This window comes from Pezoporus flaviventris, unplaced genomic scaffold (assembly GCF_033815535.1).
Source record: "Pezoporus flaviventris isolate CSIRO_AGI_PZ_B2104156 unplaced genomic scaffold, CSIRO_AGI_Pfla_v1 ptg000013l, whole genome shotgun sequence".
NCBI classification, from domain to species: Eukaryota; Metazoa; Chordata; class Aves; order Psittaciformes; family Psittacidae; genus Pezoporus; species Pezoporus flaviventris.
Window position 1 is genome coordinate 2,977,348 of NW_026892561.1, and position 22,258 is coordinate 2,999,605.

At 41.1% G+C, this 22,258-nt stretch overlaps 2 protein-coding genes across 2 annotated transcripts in view; both read right to left on the reverse strand.

Annotated features, from left to right (window-relative positions):
* The window catches only part of LOC133268311 (protein zyg-11 homolog B), a 306,890-nt gene that overhangs the window by 253,829 nt on the left and 30,803 nt on the right, over positions 1-22,258 (reverse strand). The window lies entirely within an intron of this gene.
* Positions 294-22,219, reverse strand: SCP2 (sterol carrier protein 2). Its single transcript, XM_061451224.1, has 16 exons — positions 22,094-22,219; positions 19,872-19,923; positions 19,226-19,297; positions 17,852-17,983; positions 16,842-16,906; positions 15,730-15,856; positions 14,395-14,458; positions 14,068-14,154; positions 13,162-13,312; positions 12,167-12,314; positions 10,007-10,114; positions 8,330-8,483; positions 5,138-5,231; positions 4,407-4,536; positions 2,381-2,460; positions 294-1,160 (listed from the first exon to the last, which is right to left on the reverse strand). The coding sequence occupies exons 1-16, from the start codon at positions 22,136-22,138 to the stop codon at positions 1,065-1,067; spliced, it is 1,605 nt and encodes a 534-aa protein (XP_061307208.1). The 5' UTR covers positions 22,139-22,219; the 3' UTR covers positions 294-1,064.

A 22,258-nucleotide genomic window follows, 5' to 3' on the forward strand; every position in this document is an offset into this window, starting at 1 on the left:
AGCACTCACACTAGGTAAGCAGAATGATTAACCTGAATTAGCTCATTTTATTATGATTTTAGTTAAACCAGGGAAGAGGAAATTTATGCCCAAGCTCCTCAGTCATGGCCCACATGTGTGAGGATGTGAGGTGTATATTCTGGACCGAGACGTCAGCTTATCTACTAGCAATGTCCAAGGAGTTAAAAACAGATGACTGTAGGTACCCTTCATGACAACCTGTGTAGAACAGTCAATTCAGTACATTAACATGAAATCCATGTTTACAAATCTGAGGAAGAGACACACAGAAGAACAGTAAAAGTATATTTAATTTTCTATTAAACCTCCAACCAGAATACATTTTCCCAAAACAGAACTTAAAGCTGTTACATTTCATAATGATCAACACCAGATTTTCTCAGGAGGAAGCAGGTAAAACACTGGTTATACCCCCTCTCTGCTCTCCTGGCAAACCTGATATTTTGTCCAAGGTGAAAGGTACTACAATCCCGTGAATCTCAACGCAGCACTCTAGCTCCTCCTTACTTCTGGCTATTTTGTTTCTTTTTTTAATTCCAAAGAAGTAATAAGAAAAGGATTTTATAGCAAATTCCTAAAGCCTGTTCTAAAAAAAATGCTGTTACAGATCCCCTGTACAAGACCACGTTAATTTAAGCAGCAACAAATTTGCTAGAATGGAAGTCTGAAAGCATTATTACAGCTTCAAAAATATGCAACTAATGTTAACTGATATGTCAAACTATCACCTTCCTCCCTCTCTTCCCAACTAAGCTGAACAGTAAAGCAGCCTCATTCAGCTCTTTCCATATTGATTAAAACAGAATTGTCACAAATACCCACCATATACCATTTGTAAGAGTTAGTGCCTCAAGCTTAGCTTAAAACTCTTTGCCATAGAGAAACTGATGGAATATATTAAGAGAATTAAGGTCTCTAACCACATAATTTAGATGAGAGAGGTCCAATCAAACCCAGCCTGCACCATGTTATTGATAATGCCTAGTTTCATTCTACTTTTCATTGTGAAGAATATCAAGTACTAACTGTTTTCTCTAAGGAGCTCAAAGTTTAGCTTTGCCTGGCTGAAGCTGTAGATTCTGAAGTTTCATTGCCATGCCCATGTTCCCAGAGATCTTCAATTTGCCTTGAAAGAATGCCTAAAAAGAAAGAGATTCGATGAAATGAAATGCAATATTACATATTACCTCAAATGCACCCTCCATAGTTATAGGCTATTATGTGTGTGCAGGTCCTGGCCTGAGTTCAGTAACTCCAACAGTTCCAGCAGACACCAGCATTCACCAAGAAATGTATCTTCTGACATTAGACAATAAAATAGTAAACTGAGGAAGCTGTATGCTTATTATATTTGTGACACTTAAAGAGAATGAGCTTGGCATTGCTTGTGTCTTGGATTATCACAATGATGGATGTGTATACAAAGCAGGGCAGAATACCCAGTTTTTCAGTGATGACAGTTCATAGAATGAAAGCTCACTACTTCAGTTGAAGGCAATAAAGCAGTAAGTGCACAGTAGATGCCACAAATCATTTGTTACTCAAATCCCCCCCCAGCCATTGCTGTGTCTGTTACTGATTAACTCAATTTTGCTAATCTAGTCTGTGAAGCACACACTAAAGATGTGTGGTTTTTCATCCAGACTTTGTAAAAAGATGAACTGCACACACTAGAATATCCAAACTGGAGATGTAATTTGCAATTGCTTCCCAGTTTCCTATATGTACATTACAACACCTCTGTAATGTGCTTTACCTTCCAATTTCTCCTAGACACAAGTCAGTTCCTGTTATTACCAGACCAAAAACTTAAAAGAATGTTACCCCAAGCACTTCAAATTTAGAAGTACAGAACAGCAACTTAAAATTAACACAAACATCTGGTTTACTTGTGCACTATGGCTGCTTTGGACACACGGATGAACAAAAAATCCCAACCAAATAATCACAGACATTCAGTGGATGCTCACCTCGATTTCTGGTTTTCAGCATCCCGATAACTCCTTACACTAATGCCAATTATGACTGTAAAGCCCTTCAAACAGAGGGCCAGTGTTCTTCCTTTCTTAAGTCACACTGCAAACAGCAGTTTTACCCTCTCCTCTGCAAACCAAGCAATAATAATATCCCCTTTTGGATTACCTATATGATGTCTGAGATAATGTGTACCTCTTCAAGAGAGTAGATACTGTCTTTCTTGATTAATCTTACTTTGGCCAAATTGTTCAGGGGAAGTCAAGAATTATCATTCTTCAAGTCTGCCATGGCAGTTTTGGAGGGGGGATTTATTCAAATGATTTCAACTAAAACACAGCCAAAACAAACAAGTCAGACCTCTTCTCATCTTCACTATACTTACTGTCTGAGGATTCATTTTGCCAGTCATGAGGGCTAACAGATCAGTGTCTGCCATTGTAATTGTACAATCCGCCTTCTTATCTGTAAGACAGAGTTGACTATGAAGATTTAAACTGTGAGATAAAACAGCAACAGAGGCTGCAACTCTATGAAACATCTGTTGATACTACAAGTTAGCAAAATGGTACCACAAGTAAATACAAATAGCAGCCATTACAGAAGTATCAGCAAGAGCTCACAAGATCAGCAAGAGATAGCCAAGAGGCATCTGTGCCACCCTGTAGCACAGACAAGGTGCTACACCCCAATACTGAAGACAGACCTTTCTGAAGTGTGCTAAGTAAATGTATTCCTTGTAAAGAAATAATAATCTACTTGTAATCAGACAGAATGTTAACTGCACGCATTGGCAATTGTCTAAATTTGCTAGTATTTCAACTCAAAGAGATGTGTTTTCCCCTGTGATGCTCTCTGAAGATACTCATCACTGACATTTCTGGCATTTCCTGCCCTCTCCTTCCATGGGAGCAACATGTGCATTCTAAAAGCACTCATTTGAATTAACACAAAAGTTTTTAGGGTCTTATTAGAAATAAGCTGAAAACTTCTCCTCATAAGCTCCAACAGAAATGCTGATGTATATACGAAAGGGCTGAAACCTGCATGCATATTTTCATATGTTCATCTTATTATGAAAATTGACTCTTTGGTAAAATGTCCATGTAACAGAAAAAGGTGCTTTTCTTTTTGTAGTAACTTAGATCAATGAATTCCAAATCAAACCCTCTGTCATGTTTTTAATTAAAAGCTTTAAGATCCAGGTCCATGGATATATGAAATTCTGACAACTATTGTCTTTGGCTTTTTATATATCACTAGGATGCGTAACTACAGAAGTGAGACAAACCAATAAAAAAGAAGTACAATCCTTTGTTTCCAAGGATTATATAAAATCCAAGAATTTTATGAGGTTCCCCACCACCACCAGTCTGTGTCTTATTTATGCCTGCCTTCTTTTTTCTAATGGGACTTGAAGTTTTTATCAGCTGTTACAGGACTGAAATCAGTCAAGTTTTATCGCTGCAGAGAAGTAACTTGATGAGATAGACCAGCTTATGGCCTACTGCTCACTTGGGAGTATTCTGTACAGTTCTGGTGTCCTCAACACAAAAAGGACATGGAACTGTTGGAACAAGTCCAGAGGAGGGCGATGAGGATGATGGGGGGACTGGAGCACCTCCCGTATGAAGACAGGCTGAGAAAGTTGGGGCTGTTCAGCCTGGAGAAGAGAAGGCTGCGTGGAGACCTCATAGAAGACTTCCAGTATCTGAAGGGGAGCTATAGGGATGATGGAGAGGGACTCTTCATTAGGGACTGCAGCAATAGAACAAGTGGTAACGGGTTAAAACTTAAACAGGGGAAGTTTAGATTGGATATAAGGAAGAAGTTCTTTACTGTAAGGGTGGTGAGGCACTGGAATGGGTTGCCCAGGGAAGCTGTGAATGCTCCATCCCTGGCAGTGTTCAAGGCCAGGTTGGATGAGGCCTTGGGTGAGATGGTTTAGTGTGAGGTGTCCCTGCCCATGGCAGGGGTTTGGAACTGGATGATCTTAAGGTCCTTCCCAACCCTAACTATTCTCTGATTCTACCAGTGTCTCCAACAAATTACATTTCTGGCCCAAATTTAAAAGGTGAGGACAAAAAAAGCCCTGAGATCTGAATGATTTCATTAGGGTTTTTTTTAATTGTTATTCCTGTAAGAGTCATCTGACAGATCTGTCCGGAGCTTCTAAGAAAACATGCAGTTACATAGACAGAATTTAAAGATGTTTCGTTCTTGGTCCAAACATCATGGATTAGAAATGTCAGTAATAAGAAAAGATTAAAGCGAAGGTAGCTAAGTTTAGAGTCAAGGCAGCTCTATACCACTTTTGCTCAAGGTCACTACAGCTTAAACAGGGTATGAATTTATATTCTTGTCATTAGTCTGATGTGTTTTCTGCAATGACATACTAAAATAGCACTCACCTGAATTAACTGCTACGGAGCCTTTGCCATTTTTCACATCTACTATCCAAGTTGCTTCTTTCCCATCAGGACCATCTTTTATTTTGAAGGCAAAGACTCCACCAATTTTCTTGACAAACTGCTCTCCTTCCTGGAATGACCATGTAATGTGTGAACCATTCATTTACTTCAAAATAACTTTCACATAGTTTGAATGAAATGAATCTAAAACCCTTTAACCTTTCCAATAAAAGGAAATCCCCATTTCCCTCTATCAGGCTTCATTTAAACAATTTACTAAAAAATAAAGACACCCAAAAATACCAAAACAGAACCCCACAAACTATGACTATGCAGGTATGTATATTAAAATCTATCAACTAAGAAGAATGACCAGTGTCCTAACAGTCTTGTCTTGATGCAAGCCTGACAAAAAGTGATTTCTTCCGCTAACCACACTTACAAAGCAAGCAACAAAGACCAAGTATAAACTTTATAGATTTCCTCATTTAGCTACAAGCTCCTCATGTACAATCCCAACTTGCCTTTTCTGAAATACACTTATGCAGGTAGGAACTGGCTGAAAAAAAGATGTTTTTAAATCATGGCACGGCATAGAAAGATTTCTGGCACAGCTGTAACATTAGTTTCAGTAAGGAGTACTGAGGAAGTGATTGATGATACTATATATCCATGAGGCTTCACACATGTCCTGTCATAAATTACAACAGGTAAAAGAAGTAGTCAAATACCTCTTCGAGCTTCTTTTCAATCTCTTTGAAGACCAAATGTGACTTAAATCCATCCACTTCTGCGCTGAGAGGCACAGCCTCAATACGGCCGGTGCTGCAATGAGAAGCCCAGTCTTTTATATCCCTTTAATCACATTTTCTGCATATTCAAATTATCATGGAGAGACCTCTCACACCGGTGAGAACAGCCACACCAAAACACTTCAGCAGGACAGAGCAAATATATGACATCTACATGAAGCTTACTATCTGATGGGCTTGATAGTCTGAATGACAACCACCTGAAGTACCTACATGTCTTTGCATGTATGGACATGACACTAATCTTATGATAGCAGATCATCCATCTTAAGATAAAGTAGCAAACACTACTGTCACAGCTGGTGTGAGGGGAGAGCAGCACATGCACCATCTCAGAAAAATACTTCTTTTTTTTTGGCAAAACAAATCTTTTCCTTCCCAATTCAAGTGGGTCTCAACTGTCACAAGCGGTTCTATGCATTATTCCTGATTCTCTGGAGCAGTAACCCTACGTGGCCTGAATGAACAGCATGAAACCTAATTCTTCATTTCCACAGAGGCTCCCAAAGATGAAGTATAGATATGCCCAAAGAAATGGCAATTCAAGCAGCAGGAAAAACAAGCTTACAGATATTACTATCTCCTGGCAGCACAGTTCAAAGCTGTGGTCAGGTCTGATACTGTCACAGGGACAGAATCGCTTAAGCAATGTTGCTACAACTTGTGTGGTCCTAACACTACTCCGTAGAGGTATGCAAGGGTAGCAGTAGTAGTGACTGTCTCATCTGAAGAAGGCACATCATTTTGCTAATAAACCAAGGCTGTACTAACAGGATGTGAAGCTGTAATGTGTCAAAAAAAGAACTGTTTCAAAGATTAATCCAAAACCGAATCGTCCTGCTATCATTTACCTTGATGTACATTCTTAGCAGCTATTACTAAAGTCACTAATTACAAGGTAGCTGTTAATCCAGTGATTAAGATGGGACTGTGCATTGCTGTAGAAAACATGGCATGAAGCATCTTCATTAACATTCATGAAATGCCACCACCTTTGCCTTACTTACACAATACACATCATCACTCAATTACATAAGCAGTGTCAGGAGAGATCAACCACACTGTTTCGTTCCAAAGTCTGATTTATATATATTAGTGCAAATCCTTGTGTCAGGTGCCTCCTGCACACCAAGCCCTTGGGAGAACTAAAAGGTTTTAAGCTTCTCTAATGCAAGATCAAACTAGTATTGCTGAGATTTGAGGTGTGCCTAAGAAAGACTCTTAAAATATCTCCATACTGATGAGGGTGAAGTGAGCTGTAGTAAACGAGACTTTAAGTTCTTTCAGAAGTATTATCTATACATGCAAAGCTTTTCCTGATAGGAAGGCACTACTTCTAGTAGGACCTCAAGGTTAACAGTACACAAAGAGCAACAGATTCCCTGTTCCATACAATATTTTGTAAGACAATGCTCAAAGCAATGGAAAGCAGTATATTCCCTATAGAAATCTTTTGCTCTGTCATTTGAAACTGCACCAACTCCCACTGCCAAGTTTTGCAAGCATGTTTGAAGGGAACCTATGAGAATCATGTATCACACATTTTCTCATGTGGTCTGCCCTCGTAAAAGTGATAGAATTGCTACAACTGACACTGTACTGTAGAAAATCACTGCTACAGCCCTTCAAAGTTCAACTGGTTTTCTCATTACCTAATCCAAAGGTTACATTGTCACCTCCCATGAATGGTACAGGCCTAGCTAAAGCAGACATTAGAAACCTGAGTTGGGAGGGGAATATTTCTATCTGGAAGTCCAATACCTGATACATTTTTGGAGCAAATATAAAGTATTGGCATCAAGCTTTAAAACTAAAACCATAATACCCACAAAGAATGGCTCAATCTTTCTAATCGAAGTTCCAAGTAAAAACATAAAGGGACCTGTGTACTAAAAGAGCATCTCCTGAAATTTTGGTGCATTTACAATTCTGAAGTATCTTCTCTCAGTCTCTCCTGGCCAGAACTAGAGCAGAATGCAAGACAGCTTCATAGCAGCATTCTCCTCTCACTCTGAAGTGTGCTACTTGGCAAGTGCAAATTCTTTAGCCAGGATGGAAGGAGCAGCATGTCTGAGTGCTTTGAACACCAATGCAATACAGAGCTGAAAACAAGTCTTCATGAAACCAAACCAGTAACAATTGTAGCAGTGAAAACAGTGGGTATGTCTATTCCCATGGATGTCTGGCCTTTTCTGGCAAGTCCTTAGTTTCAATTAAATCATTTTAATGTGGCCTGGTTTGTTCTTGGATGGGTTTTTTGTTAGCTTTTTTTTTCTCCAAACATTAGACCCTTCCTTACAGGAACTCATGTGAGCCATTCCTATGGGCCAGTCTGCTCTTTGCAGTAATTTAGAACCCACATTGCAAGAACAGACACTGCGTAAGTTACAATCTCTTGTATACACCTGTGGTGCTGCAGGTACCAAACAGTTCCAATCGCTGAGCAAGTTCCAGTTTACAGTGCAATCTCTTCCTTGCACAGAGGCAAATGATAACACTAAAAATAACACATTTTGAAATGCAAAGATATGGGAGCACGGTCAGCACAAAGTGACCTTAGACACCACCACTGAACCCACTGCTGAAGTTTCCAATTTTAGAATAGAATCCCAGACTGGTTTGTGTCGGAAGGGACCTTAAAGCTCATCCAGTTCCACCCCTCTGCCACAGGCAGGGACACCTTCCACTAGAGCAGCTTGCTCCAAGCCCCTGTGTCCAACCTGGCCTTGAACACTGCCAGGGATGGGGCAGCCACAGCTTCTCTGGGCACTCTGTGCCAGCGCCTCAGCACCCTCACAGGGAAGAGCTTCTGCCTAAGAGCTCATCTCAGTCTCCCCTCTGGCAGGTTAAAGCCATTCCCCCTTGTCCTGTCCCTACAGGCCCTTGTCCAAAGCCCCTCTCCAGATTTCTGTAGGCCCCTTTCTGCACTGGGAGCTGCTCTAAGGCCTCCCCTTCAGGAGCCTTCTCTTCTCCGTGCTGAAGCCCTCAGGAGCGCTCTCTCTCTGCCGTGTGAAGGAGGAGCACCCTGCAGGGTCCCGCTGTCTCCTCCGGACCCAGCCGCGGCAGGGGCAGCCGCACTGCTCCCCGGGCGGGCCGGTGCCGGTGCCTCACCTGCGGTGTCCCGGGAAGCCCATGCCGTACAGCGTCACCACCGCGGCCCCGCCGAGGCCCAGGTTGTGCTGCAGCGCGACCTTTGCCCCGGGGACCTGCCGCCGCCCGGCCAGGCCGCGCAGCTGCCAGCAGAGTTCGGCGCACTGCGCCAGGCCTGAGGAATCGAGCACAGAGCGACACAAGGAACACGCAATGGGTGTGTGCCGTAAACCTCCCTCCTTGGAAAGGCGTTCGGGGACTACTAAAGATAGGATTTGGGAACGTTAATCCAGGTACACAGAAACAGCTTTTCTTGGGAGGCCCAAAACGAAGGTGGATCCCTTTCCATTACACCCCCGATTTTCAGCTGGCATTCCCCTCACTATCAACTATTTCTGCAACTGCGATCCCATTCCACCACACGTTTCTTCTTCCCTCCATCCATCCCTTCCTCTCCTTTCTCCCAGGTAACTGCGTAGGCATCTGTATTTTACACTTGGCACTGTACACACCGCTAACTGAAACGTTACAAACAGGGCAAGTAAGAGTGTTGTCATTCCAGGCACAGAGGAGAATTAACAGGTTTCATTTACACCCTCGCAGCCTCAAGGAGAGAATGTGTTCCGTGGTACAACCTGCTCTGGGATGATTTGGAAACTTAAGGTGACTTGTAGGACCTCTGATTGGCACACAGCTGGCCTCCAGACTGTTTTAGAGTGAAATTAAGCTGACAGCCTGTAGACATGGTCATTTTCTGCTCTTTAACAACTCTTTCCACACCAGTAACTGTCTCTACATGTGTCACTGAGTAACTGACAAAGACTGAACAGAAACCTAGCAACGTAATGTTCCCATCCTGTTACAGATACCCCCAGTCTCATTTACGCAGTATGTTCTCCTTCCAAAGCTGCCTAATACTCTCTCCACCCATCAACTGCAGGCTATCCAGCTGCTAAGATTAAGATCTGTTCTTTTACAAGGTCTCCTCCAGTTTTCTAACAGCTTCTCATTTCCAAACAAGGAAGGTGAATTATCCTCACAAATCCAAATACATTATATCCATTATATATGATTGCATATCCATTATATATGCTTATATATTCATTATATATACTTATATATCCATTATATATGCTTGCTCATTTGGAAGCAAGCACAGCAGTTGGAAGAAAACAAAAAAACAAAAGGAAAAAGGAAAGCCTGTGTTGCTGGGAAATGATGCCTGAGCTTCCTCAGTAAACATCAAGTAAATATTTTGCCATCCAAGTGTTACAGAAATAGCTTTTATTGCAGCTAACAAGGGTACAGGCTATTCAGCTGCAGTAAAAATCTCCCAAATCTGAATTTTAAAGGATGAAAACAGCAAAATTCAAACTACATTCAGCACGAGTTGTACAATTGAGCAAGTATTTAGCAAAAAGTTAAGCTGTTTTGCAGGTTGCTTTAATAACCGAGGGGGGGAAAAGCACCATAAAATTAAGTGCTCATGATCAAAAACACACTCCAAGTCTTCTGGTTTGAGCAATCCTACACGGTCAACCTGCCTTAGTTGGAAATGAGAATCAACTCCGGAGCTTCCTTCTAGTCTCATGAAACCCTCATGTTTCATACAGACAAATGCAAGTGGGAAGCATCTGCTGGCCCAAGAGCTGTATCTTGTATCTAACTGGTGTGACTAAATGACATGGTTCTGCATACCTGTAGCACCAAGTGGATGTCCCTTGGAAATCAAGCCACCGCTAGGATTAATAACCCATTTTCCTCCATAAGTGTTATCTCCTCTGTCAATCAGGTCACATGCTTTTCCTATAAAACAGTAATTACAAAAGTAATCGCTTTTAAGTGACTTTTCAATTCTGTTGTCACCAAGTTGCAAGTACCAGGTCAGTTTTGCACATCTAAATCCACAATGTGGTTTATGCCATTTCACTAATCTCTAATTAGACTAATGTCTAATGAGCCTACCATTTCAAGGTAAGTTTCACATACTATTAAGGTCAGACTGACTGAAAGGTGGTGAGAATTGCACTGTTAAATTACTACACACCAGACTTACTGGACAGTCAAGTACCACCAGAATTGTTCTTTATCTTCAATTAAAAAAATTAATCTAAAAAGCTTAATGTTCTGATTTAAATAGCATCAAACATTTACTGGTTTTACTGTAGATACCATAAAAACCATGAGAAGGATGACAGTAGAAAGCAAACAATGGCAAATACTGGAAGCCCTACAAACACATGAAGTCTTCCTAAAGTTCCACAAACTTGTTTCAGTGAGAAGTTTAGACATAACGCAATACACCATCTAGTGACAGAGTATGATATTTTCCCCAATTAAAAACAAATTAGAGAAAGACTACATCAGATGGTTATTTACACAAAGCAAGAATACATTTAAATACATCAAATGCTAAAGTAGCAATTCAATGCATTATTTATTTGAAATCTAAAAACCTCTTCAGTAGAAAACTGTAATGGTTGGACTTCCATAAAAGAACTAAACTCCACTGTCATTTAACGTGTTGTAAATCCACTCACTTCACTGAATTAAACTAATCTGGACAGATTGTGCATTGTTACCCTGTTGACTTCAGAGGCATGTTCGCAACTTGCCAACAACTCTTTTCAACAGCAAATATGTTTCAAGATTTTGAGGAAAGTCTCACTGAAGATGAGTAAAATGCCCTCTACAGGCAGTTCTTGTCTCATTTTTATCTTCTTAAAAGGAAATACAAAGATGGAGGGAAATCTTGGGGTAGGTAGCTATAAGGCCCTGAAAAGGGGGCATAACACCAATAAAGATCACAAGAGTCCTCAGTTTCCTTGTTCTGCTTCCTTAAAAGAGCCATCCTTGCACATGCTAGCCACAGAATTTCACACAGTTGCCCAACACTTTAATTAGCTTTGTAGATTTCTTCAGAAATCACAGTAAAGTGATTCTAGAGTTCGCAGGTCTTCTTTATATTGATTGATAGCTTGGCTTTGTGAGCAAAGATTTGGGAAGGGCTTTAACCATGCTTACTACAAGCATGATGACCAAGGGCATGTGGGATATCCAAATCTGGTTGGAGAAAAAGGCTGCTTAGGCAATCAGGAAGTGTCTGACCACAGCTGTCAACTCCTGAGCTAACTCGAGCTACCCATGCACTGGTCTGCCCACGTGCAACGTTGGATCTGCAGCTTCCCATGCACCTTGTCACCTACCATTGGACCCTCGCCCATCCATACAGATGGGTGAGAGTGAGCCCTTCCAGCCTGTGCAGAACTGGCCCCACCCTTTAAACCTGAGGTTTAACTGGCACGGCCTAGTTAGCTAGGACGGTGACAACAAAGTCCACAGGTCTTAGGTTCTGTAAGAGTGTCCTCTTTGATGGAAGACCATACAAGGCTAGGCGAGCTCCATCAGCCCGGGTTTGAAGATAGGAGTTTTCTTTCTCCTATGAGGAATGCCTGTCTTCGCTAAGGAAGATTCGGAAAGACCTTTACCCATGCATTCTGAACAAGACTGTCATCTCCTGGGTCAATCACAAGCAACCGATGACTCAACAGCACAACAAGCATCTAGGTAGGTTCTTAGAGGTGTTCAGTCATAAGCCCGCAGATGGTAGCCTCGCTCCTCAGCCAAGAGCACACACCAGGGGTCTGAACCTGCGGTTCCTCTCGTACTGAGTAGGGTAAAACTAACCAGTCTCACGACGGTCTAACTTCCTTTTCCCTCTTATGAAGTCAGCCAGTAAGACTTTCAAATACAGACTGGCCAATAGATAGTTCAAAGTTTTGATTGTATGAACAGATACAAAGGCATTTTTAATGCTTTCCATTTTACTAAAACAAAGCTCTCCATTGATGCTATTACCTTCTGGACAGAGTCCCAGCGCTTCGTAGGTGATGAACTCATTAACTGAGAAACAGTCATGAAGTTCGATCACATCAACATCTGCAGGTTTTAGGCCTGCTTTTTCAAAACACTTTTCAGCAGCTTTTTTAGTCATATCATAGCCAACCTGCAGCGAGAAGAAATTATACCTTAAAATATCATTAAAGACACATTAAAATTACAAGCAATTTCATTTCTACACTTAATTTTAAATGTGTTTCTATCTACCCTGAAATTGAGGTAGGAGGTGGCATTCTATTTTTTTATGCATCTTACATCACAGTTTAATATTCATACAGTATGAATTGCATAAAAAGAGATAGTATTCTAAGTCTTGATGTTGGCATGTGGAAGCTTTTCTGGCAAATATCCTCTGTTTTCTCAACCTTGCTCACAAGCTAAATTGCTCCTTTGCATGACTCAGGCAAACAGCCTTGAAACAAAGCCTCAAACTGTCTTGCTGCCTTTTTCAATCAGCCACCTAACTAGAACTGTATTTGAAACCCAAACAGGACATGACTGAAGCAGAAACTATTGGGTATTCTAATGGTTGACTTACATCCAATTATTTTTACCAGTTTGCAGTGGGATCCAGATTTCACAGTTCATGTCTTTCCCTTCATTCTACTTAACCAAGTAGTGACTATACCCAACAGGTTATTTCAGGCTCAGCATTACACAGACATAAGTAAGATTGTTTTAAATAAAGAAACCTTCTTGCTTTTCAATTAAGAGCAGCCTTTAAATAACTGGTTGAAAATGAGGGGGTTGATAGCCTGTTTATAAAGTTCTGACTATTATTCCACAACCATACTCATTGCTTCTTCCACCTGCCCAAATGAAATTACTTTTATATTTGCCACAGAGTATAATTTGCTAACTGACACGGAAATGTCTATAGTATCATTAAGACTTGCAGGTATTAAAAAACCCAACACTGAGGAGTACCAGGGAATACAGAACTGTAAACCTACCATCTTCATACAACTGTTTTCTTCAAACGTGCTTGGATAATCAGTAGCCATCACCTGGGCTAGAATTTCCACAGACTGTGGCTGCAACTTGTGCCCTTTCACAAACTCCTCACTAGCCAAAACTGCAGCTGCAGCACCATTTGATGTTGGACTGATTGGAAGAAAAATAATGATGTCAGCATTCTGTATTAGTAATGTCAATCTTCCATTGAATTATCTTTTAATGCAAACCAAAACAACCCAAAAAGGACAAACAGAAAGATACTTTGGCTGATGCCACAGAAACGATAAATTCCATCAGTGTTTGCTGGGCACTTTAAGCAATAGTCTTAACAGACATTTGAAAAGCATGACATCAAAATGCACACAAATCATTATGTTTGGTTTTTTTTCAATTTAGAAAGAATATCAAAGCTTCTACCTGGCTACAGACATTATTAGTAATAAGCCTTTCAGGAGGGTATAGGAAAGGCTGAAGAGAAGAATCAACACTTAACAGCAGTGGATGCTCATTGATAAAAGATACAGAATCAAGCGTTCAAGGCCAGGTTGGACAGAGCCTTGGGTGACATGTTCTAGTGTGAAGCATCCCTGTTCATGGCAGGGGGGTTGGAACTTGATGATTTTAAGATCCTTTCCAACCCAAACCATTCTATGGTTCTATGAATGACAAGAGAGCCCCAAAGTACTAAATATATTTCAGCTTATTGCATTATACTGTGAACAAGTACCTAGATAGTGTTTGGTCAGCACAGAGATTCCACATCTGTTTTATTTATAAGAAGTTTTCTTCAAATAATCCGTCCATTTTAATTCACATGCAAAGAAACTTTTATTTAACTAGATATCCTACCGTATTTGGCTTAACATCAAGTTTTATACCACAATGCTAAGTCCTCTCCTTACCAACACTGTAAGACAGTCAAGAAATCAAAAATCTTGCGAGAATGCAGAACTTCATCTAATGTGTACTCCTGTTGGAACTGGGAATACCTGGCAAGAACACATAGACACCATCTTTTAGTACAGCCCTTAGCAGTAGACACACTAATATCACACTATTAGGCAGATACAGAGCTGATTTTACAAAATGTAAGGCACTGGATATAGAGTTTATGCTGAGGGTCATTTTCACACCCTAAGAAATAATACACTCTAAAAATAATGCTCGGTTTTGAATGATTTTTTTAACAGCAACACATGTTCAGGGTAGAGGTAGAGTACGTAACTCACGGGTTGTTGGTTGAATGGCTATGATTCTTCCATGCAATTTTTGCAAAGTATTCCGGATTTGTCCCTGGAAGGCGAAGGAAAGCTGTGCTGAAGTGTTTGTTTACCCCAGCAGTGCTAACATAGCATTTTAAATATTGGTTTGACCTTCACAAGCATCTTTACAAGAGACTCATTGTCATATCAAGGCTTTCCTTAGAACTCATCTCAGGTCTAAAAATTAGATAAAGGCTACTAAAAAGAACTGAGTTTTAGCTAGCAGACATCCTATTTGGATATTTAACACTTACTGACATAAAAATACAGAAAATAAGTGCATTTTATTTGAGGTATGTTTCCCCTATGGAGACAGCCTGAGAAAGTTGGGGCTGTTCAGCCTGGAGAAGGCTGCATGGAGACCTCATAGAAGACTTCCAGTATCTGAAGGGGGCCTATAGGGATGCTGGGGAGGGACTCTTCATTAGGGACTGTAGTGATAGGACAAGGGGTAACAGGTTAAAACTTAAATAGGGGAAGTTTAGATTGGATATAAGGAAGAAGTTCTTTACTGTGAGGGTGGTGAGGCACTGGAATGGGTTGCTCAGGGAGGTTATGAATGCTCCATCCCTGGCAGTGTTCAAGGCCAGGCTGGACAGAGCCTTGGGTGACATGGATTAGTGTGAGGTGTCCCTGCCCATGGCACGGGGGTTGGAACTAGACGATCTTAAGGTCCTTTCCAACCCAAACTATTCTATGATTCTATTACTGAAACTTGAATACCCATTTTCCTATTGGTGCAGAACAGCTGTGGTGAAATACTGGAGTCTGTCTAAAATTTTCCCACATACTCGTCTAAAACTAAGAGCAAACAGAAGATGCTCAACCCACCAGCCTGTTATCTGGAAGCCAATTCCCTTGTCTGCTGAGGGGGTAAGAAATGGCAGTGGCAGCAGCCTAGTGCTATAGATTGAATCAAACACCCAAAAGCTTTTGTGAGGCAATTCAGTCTTAAGCCTCTCTACCCATCCTAAGACAAATGAAAAAAATGCAGGAAGTTACACAATCTTATTGCCCAGATCTTACAAAACCACAAACCATTTCATTAGCATGATTACCAGACACTCTGTATCACAGCCTTATTTTGCCTCCTGATGGTTTTGCTTGGCTACACATCACCAACTTTTCTGTAGGTAACTCTTTATCCAAATGTATTCCTGTATGTGTTAGCTGCAGTTGTAGTACTTGGGTAAAAGAAAGGACACTGAACACCATCAGTTTAAAAAAAACAAAATCCTAATAAGTTTTAATTCACTTCATTAGAAGAGGACAATGAAAAAAAAAAGATGTCTTTTAACATACCATATTTCTCCATATGTTCTTTGCCAGCATTTGCAAACATCTGAGGTGCTACAGGAGCACTTGCTAACCCATATTTATTTATCATAACTTCCAAGTGTTTGTCAATTGGATTAGTTCTGTCTGAAAACTAAAAAAGAAGAGGAAGAGTCATAAAGCAAGTCATAACTTCCTTTTCTTTACAAGATCATCACAAAACTGCTATGTATTTCAAGCAAAACAGACGGGTTTGATATTTTCACAAGTCCACTGGACATGCCGCACTTTAGTGGCATGCGTTGAAGCATTCATAACTTCCCAACAATAAGAAAGAGTAAATAAGCAGAAAATCCATAACTGTACAATCACTGCACTGATTCATGGCAAGGACTATTCCTATATGACTTCTCGCCTCGGCTTAAAATCCTACAGTTACTGTAGTTCCAAGTTATAAAATCAACACTGTATTAGTGTTTTTAACGAAGCTTAGATGAAGCATCATAAAGCATGTTAAAAATAACTCTTCTTCCAAATCAGTTGTTAAATTTAACATTTCTCACCCAAACCTCTGCATATATAATCCAATTTGGCATTTGTGTAGTTAAATGGGCTCTAATATTGCTTGCCAGGCATATAGGCTCTAATATTGCTTGCAATAAGGCAGAATACAAATAACCCACACAAGAAGAGACGGGTAAGAAAGGTTTACAAAAGCCATCAGTTTTTGGGAAAGTGCTCAACTGAGTAAGCATGAAGCAAAAAGCCAGAAGACCCAGATTCTTTCTTTGATTTGCTGTGTCACTTTGTTAAAGACACTTCAATTGCTCAGTGGTTCAGTATTCTACCCTGTGTTTTCATTATTCCCTGTTTACCCTGCCTTTAACATATTGACAAAATACTAAAAGCATGACATACCAGAAAAAAAATCATTCTAGAACATTCCACAAAATGTGTGTATCACAGCTGCAATCAGAATCATAAAACTCATTAAAAGTTTCTGTGGATCAAAACAATGGCTTACTTTGTAATCATCTACAGCAGCATCTTAAAGCAACTGGTTTTTATTAGCATATGCCTCAGAGAATGAGGAGGTGTATTGAATCTATGAATGTAATGAAAGTGTTTCAGACACTTACACCTGAGGCAAGGGATCCTTTTGCCATCCTCTCAAAGCCAAGGGCCAGAACACAGTCTGCCAAACCTTAAGATAAAAATTGTGACTATGTAAAACACAATGTAATGATAAATGACATTATGTACTAGCAATTATTCAATAACAAGAGATATACATAAAAACCTACCAGCTGTTCTTCCTCCTTTCTTCATTTTTGAAGGAGAGACAAATAGGGGTGGGAATTGTACTGATACAAACATATTGATACTGAAGAATGAAAGATCACTACAGGGGTTGGGTTTACTTTCGACCTGTTTGACAGCAATTATCATAGATGACCAAGCACTTACATCTCTGCTACAAATACACAAGAATCATACAGAATGTTACTATAGTTTTGATTCCAGAAACATCAGCACTTAAGTGCAAGAAAGTATCAAAGTCCACAAAGGAACTGCAGAAACAGAAGGAAAGACTCATCTGTCAGTTCAAAGCATGGTCTGTCACAAGGCATTGATCTCCTCCCCTCCCTTCCAAAAAATGCATTGGTCAAATACTGGTGTTTTCAAGTTAAAAAAAAGAAGATAAAAAGCCAAGCTTTTTAACAGATTCTTTTCTCCTTTTCATCCTGCAGAGTCTAGTGTCTATAATGCAACTGCTTCTGCACTACTCCAGACAATTCTTCCAGGAAAAACTTACCTGGCTTCCTACTTACTAGGTTCATGCAGCTTCTGACACAGGAAAGAACATTTCTATCCATACACACCATCTTACTGCATCACTGACACAGTCTCTTAAGTGCACACATGATGTTCTAGTGCCCTGCTCTTTTAAGTGCTTGGTCTCATATTTGCATACATATAAGTGATCAACCTTTTCAGCTGAGTGAGGCAGAAAACACCATTTTGCCTATGAGGATAGTACACTTACAATTCGGAGTACTCACACATTCACTAGTTCCATTCTTCATTCAAGTTATATTTATAGAAATAGAGAATATGTATTACCCAGCCCCAGAACAAAACAACTCACCTCCTTCTACTAATTGTCTGGCCATGAACAAAGCAGTTGATCCAGTAGCACAGTTGTTGTTAACATTAATGATAGGAATGCCAGTCAAACCCAAACCATGATAGATTGCCCGTTGTCCACAGGTCGAATCACCTTTATGCATGGACACAACATTAAAATAAGGTACATACTCAAACTTGACTAGCAAAACAAAATCCAACCATGTGTGTGCAATGCTAGTACTTCAACACTAAACGTGAACTTCTGAACTGTCATCTTGAGTATCTCCCAAGTATCCATTGTACAAGAACCTTGGAAACAAGATGAAAATCATCATATTTTACAAACATATATTACTCCTGCTTCTGTGATAACAGGCTGTAAATAAATGGAAGATAACTGGACAGGACAGAAACATCTTACAGGTGTGGCTTGGAAGCTGCTAGAAGTATCCCAGCTGACTGACCCTACTAATGTCCTAATACAGTCATTAAGAGAGAAACAGGAAGAAAGTAAACAGAAAACTCTGTCTGGAATGGAAACAAATTTCCTCTAATAGAAACCTGACTGCTTTGAGAAACATACCAGGCATCTATGTACTGCAGTGGCAAGAAAAGGTTCAAACCAGTCACTTAACACCGTCTCCTTTCACTACATTAAGCAGTAACTGCAAGTTAAAAGCTTCTGCTAAGAGTGTCTACTAGAAAACTGGAGGGTTGTGTTGGTTTTGGCTGCTTCAGCTGCAAAGCATTATTCTGGAGCCACGCTTATGCATGTGTTTCAATAGTCTTATACAGCACATTAAATCATGGTTATCTTTCTATATACATCCATACAATTGAAAAAGCTATGAACCTCTTTCAGAGTACATCTCATCTATCACTTAGGAGTCGAGTCCAAGCACATACCTCTGTCATGTTCTTGGGCTGAAAGTGCAAGGACACATTACAGTTTTGATCCCCAGAATACCCCCTAGCAAGTCCAGGGTGGTGAACAAACAAGCATATCCACTCCAGTGTGCACACAGCATCACACAGAGAATAAATGACTTTTCAAGTGCACTGCCATAAACATTGTCATACGTAAGGTTTGCACCACCTGAATAAATACACAACCTGGTCTTGCTGAAAGAGTTACTTGCATAAAACACTGCAAGACACAACTTTATGTAAGTCTTTCCATACCCATGACTACAGCTGTAAACTCCATACATACACAGACATAGATCTGTGACCACTAAAAATAACAGATTTTTTAAAACTGAGACAGTTCTACAAAATTAAATATAACCTGAAATGGATGGGATCCCCCACACTTTATCCACACAGATGTGGACAAGCTTTATCTACACAGATGTCTGCACATGTCACATCTCAACCAAATGACATTGCTTACCGTAAACATAACCCACACATGCTTGCTCCACTTCTGAGTAATGAATCCCAGCATCAGCTAAAGCTTTTTGGCCTAGAAGAAGTTAAAGAGTTGAAAAGAAGTTCAAAATTGAAGAAAAAAACCCCACCAAACCCATCTCTCACAACCAGAACAAGCAGACCTAGAGTACTATGTATTATTCATGCATTCACAAACAAGAAAAAGAGATAGCTGTAAAAATTACTTATTATATGATGCAGATGGTTAATATAATCTTGCATCTTAATTCTCATAAAGACAATTTTGCAGTGTTTTGAGCTCTGAACAAGCTCCCTATCAGAAAGTTTCATGCATCTGTGTTCATGCACATTGTCTGTCCCAATGAAAGTACACTTGAAGAATATAGGTAGAATATAGGTAATAATATAGGACACTTAAAATAAATGTCCCAGTCAATTTTAAGCTGTCCTTCTAACCAGCACGGGAAGGCAGTGAATTGAACAGGTCAGTTATGGATTTTGTGAGGTTTTTAACAGTTTTAGATTTGCTTTTAATACATATCTATTTACTGAACAGCAGTATTCCTTCATATGTAAAAGAAAAATATTAACTGTCAGACTTAAACTAAGTGTCAGCAATCAAACTAAATGCTTCATTATTAAATTACCTGCCTCCTTAGCCATGTCAGGATAATCCATGCGCTCACTAGGCTTTGCAAACTGATGAGAAAAAACAAGGAAAACAAACAAGAAACCACACAAGAACAAATTACAGTGAGATTTCATAGCTCTTTTGCTCCAACTGGTGCATTTAACCCTTTATATTTAACTTAGAAACAGGTTTGTGAACAATCAGCTTTAAATAACCAAACAATTTCATTTAATTGACCCAAAAGCACACGCACAAAACCTGCACAATTCCCAAGTGCTACTGACAGGCCCTGTTAGCCTGTGATGGCTAACAACAGAAAATAGTACTCAGGACCGCCTTATCTCAGTGTTAAAGAAGACCCATGATTTAAATGCAGATATACAGTAACCCTGTCCAAAGCCTTTGGGTGGGACAGAGAATAACTGTCATCCTCACTGATTCATTGTAACACAAGACATAATCTTCCCTAAGGCTTTGGTAAGTATTTCCCTTCCACTTTATTTTGTTATCCTCCTCTTTGTAACAAGAAAATGATTGGGTTTTGTATGGAACTTAATTCTGTATAAAGCCTCCCTTTTCTGAGCCTTATTCCCCTTTGCTACAAGTCCTACCACACCTTACCTCTCACCAGAGAGGTGGTATTTCTATTTTCTTTGTAGTATGACTCCTTAGAAACCACCAAGAAACATACATTGTGCATTTTTACATCATTCACAAAAGGTGTCGCTGCTAAAATACCCCACCTCATACTAACAACTTGTAGTTCTACACATTATTCGACCTTCACTGTTAGTATATAAAAATACTCTAACTGCTCACCAGCTCCAGTGGTTCACAACACTTAGCTGCACTTTCTGTAGAGCCTCATTTCCTTAATTTAGACAGAGAAACTTCGTACTGATGGTCAGAAGGAAAATCAGTCAGTGAATTGATGACTGTAAAAGTCTGTAAGAGCAATTGATGCTATCTAGGCTAATGAAGAGGGGAAAAGCGTAGTGACAATTTCTCACTAAGCTGGTAACTGAGATGATGATCCACTCATAAAAATGCAAGGCACGGTCTGTAGGACTGGCAATTACACACGCAGGAAGCACAGGCTCTTGTTTTGAGAAGGTATACTCATCTTTGGAAGACATTACATCATTAAGATTAAAAAAGAGAAAGGATACAGATTGGATATAAGGAAGGAGCTCTTTACTGTGAGGGTGGTGAGGCGCTGAAATGGGTTACCCAGGGAAGTTGTGAATGCTCCATCCCTGGCGGTGTTCAAGGCCAGGTTGCACAGAGCCTTGGGTGACATGGTTTAGTGTGAGGTGTCCCTGCCCATGGCAGGGGTTGGAACTGAATGATCTTAAGGTCCTTTCCAACCCTAACTATTCTAAAGGACTTCATGATAGAGCAGTTAAGATGCAGTTTGGTGTCTGACAACTTTTAGTTGTCTCTTCCACACTACTGTTACCTCCTTGAGCATATCACAAGTGAGTTTAAGCAATATATGAGTTTATCACCATTAAACCATGTCTTTAAGTGCCACAGCTACACGTCTTTCCAATAGCTCCAGGGACGGTGACTCCAGCACTGCCCTGGGCAGCCTGTTCCAATGCCTGAGCACCCTTTGGGGAAGGAATTTCTCTTAATATCCAATCTAAACCTCCCCTGGTGCAACCTGGGGCCACTTCTTATCCTGTCACTGGGTACCTGGGAGAAGAGACCGACATCTACCTCACGACAGCCTCCTTTCAGGTAGCTGTAGAGGAGCCGCGCTGCGTGAACTCTGTCGGCCACCAAACGACCGGAGCTGGTGTCAGTCCCCACCACAGCATCTGCAGTGCACCTGCTCTGCTGCTGCCAGTGCCCCCGGAGCCCTTCAGCTTCGGGCCCTTCAAAACACCGGGCCAAGCGGAGGCTGCAGTGACACGGCACCCCCCTGCCCGCTGTACATCTGTTACACTGACTATCCCAGCGGAGCTCCTTAATGTTTAACTTGGCCGCTGGGTCAGCTCTCACCAACCGAAGGTGAACTCTGCACGGAGCCGCTGCGGCCCAGGCCCGATCCGCAGGCCCCGGCCGGCGCCGTGCACCACAGGGGACGCGCGAAGCGGGGACGCCCGAAGGGGACCAGACCTGCTCGGGCCGACACCCCCGACACCCCCCCGCCCCCCGGCCCCGGCACAGGCACCAGGCCCCGCCGTGCCCTCCCGCACCGCCTCACCGGGCACGGCGCAGGCAGCCCCGTACCTTGGTCATGCCAACGCCCACCACGAACACCCGGCGAGGCACCATGATGGCGGCCGTGCCCCTGCACCCGCTCCCCTCCGGCCGCGCCACCGCCGACAGCCCAGCGCGAAGGGGCGGGGTGAGCGCCCGAGAGGCGTGAAGCCACCGCCCCTCCTCCTTAAACGC